General features: G+C 39.4%; 1 protein-coding gene across 1 annotated transcript in view; it reads left to right on the top strand.

The window, feature by feature from the left end:
• Positions 1–626, top strand: part of LOC107643283 — a gene marked incomplete in the record, with an annotated part of 2,519 nt that extends 1,893 nt beyond the window's left edge. Inside the window, 2 exon segments of the mRNA XM_016346877.2 lie at positions 1–43; positions 130–626. Coding sequence (XP_016202363.1) covers positions 1–43; positions 130–199 — 113 coding nt within the window.

Genomic DNA, 1,217 nt, shown 5'->3' with positions numbered 1-1,217 from the left:
GGGCCCTTGACCCTAGAAGGGTACTCCTGTTCTTCGCTACCTTGTAAGTACACTTATCCTTTGTCATCTTATTACTCTCTGTCTTTTGATTTGCTCTAGCTAATTGGTGATGCTGTGGAACAAAAACAGGTCAAGCATGGGAACAATGTTGCTGATATACTTCACTCTTGCAATCAGTAAGCAAAATTCAGATGACTGATGATTGATTTCAATGAACCCCGATTATAGGGTATACATATATACATGCGGATAAAAGGGCATGCGTTGCAGAGAAAAGACAGAACATACACCAGAATAGAAATGTGCATTTGGCTACTGGCGATTACGACGATAGATAAATGCAAACACAGAAGACATGTTTATGCCAACGGAAGACAAAACAGATCACACGGCATTGCGCATTAGTTTAGCCTATCGCAGTGCATGTGGAGAATCAGAAATCACTGTTTTGCTCTTACGTTGATGAAATGAATTAGCATGTGATGAACGTTAATCTTACTCCTTGTTTTAAGCATATATATGTATATGTATATGTATGTTGTCAATTATAGTTTCAACTTGAGCAGAGGAAAATAAAAGAAAACCAATATTGAATATACTTGTATAGTGTTTGCCTACGCGGCTGACACAAACGCATCCGTCCCTAAAGGCTTGTTTCCCATTTTGTAAGAAATAGTGTGCAATTCAGGGACAAAAGAAAGAACGCTGAAAGTGACAAATGAACGAACGACCTTGACTCCAGACAAGGGGTGGCAAACGAGACTAAACCTGCCGGACCGACCCGCGTAACTCGCTAAAAGAGACGAATCGGACTGGAAAATTGGGACCGCCAAATAGCAAAAGCCCGCCTAACCCACACCGCTTAAACTGCGGGCTTTAGCGGGTAGGGCGGACTTTCCTGCCGGGCTTAGTATTTTTTTAGTGAGGGGGTATTTTTACAATTTTTTGGCCAAAACCTAACTTCCCCCAACTTAACTTACAGAGTATGAAGATAAAATTGAGTGGTTTGAATTATTTTTATATTATTTTGGAGACAATATTTATAATTATGTTTTAAATTATGTTCCCTACTCCAAACAAATGATACTGATGTTGTGAGAGATCATGCTAAGCTAACGATACCTTGTGTTGTCATCAACATAAAATATCGAGTTTAATACATACTGAGGTGCGTGGGAAAAATTAAATCGCTAATCCGAAACCCCTACTTCATCAAA

This window comes from Arachis ipaensis, chromosome B05, assembly GCF_000816755.2.
Source record: "Arachis ipaensis cultivar K30076 chromosome B05, Araip1.1, whole genome shotgun sequence".
NCBI classification, from domain to species: domain Eukaryota; kingdom Viridiplantae; phylum Streptophyta; class Magnoliopsida; order Fabales; family Fabaceae; genus Arachis; species Arachis ipaensis.
The sequence above is the reverse complement of the archived record's forward strand: the minus strand, read 5'-3'. Positions and strand labels throughout refer to the sequence as shown.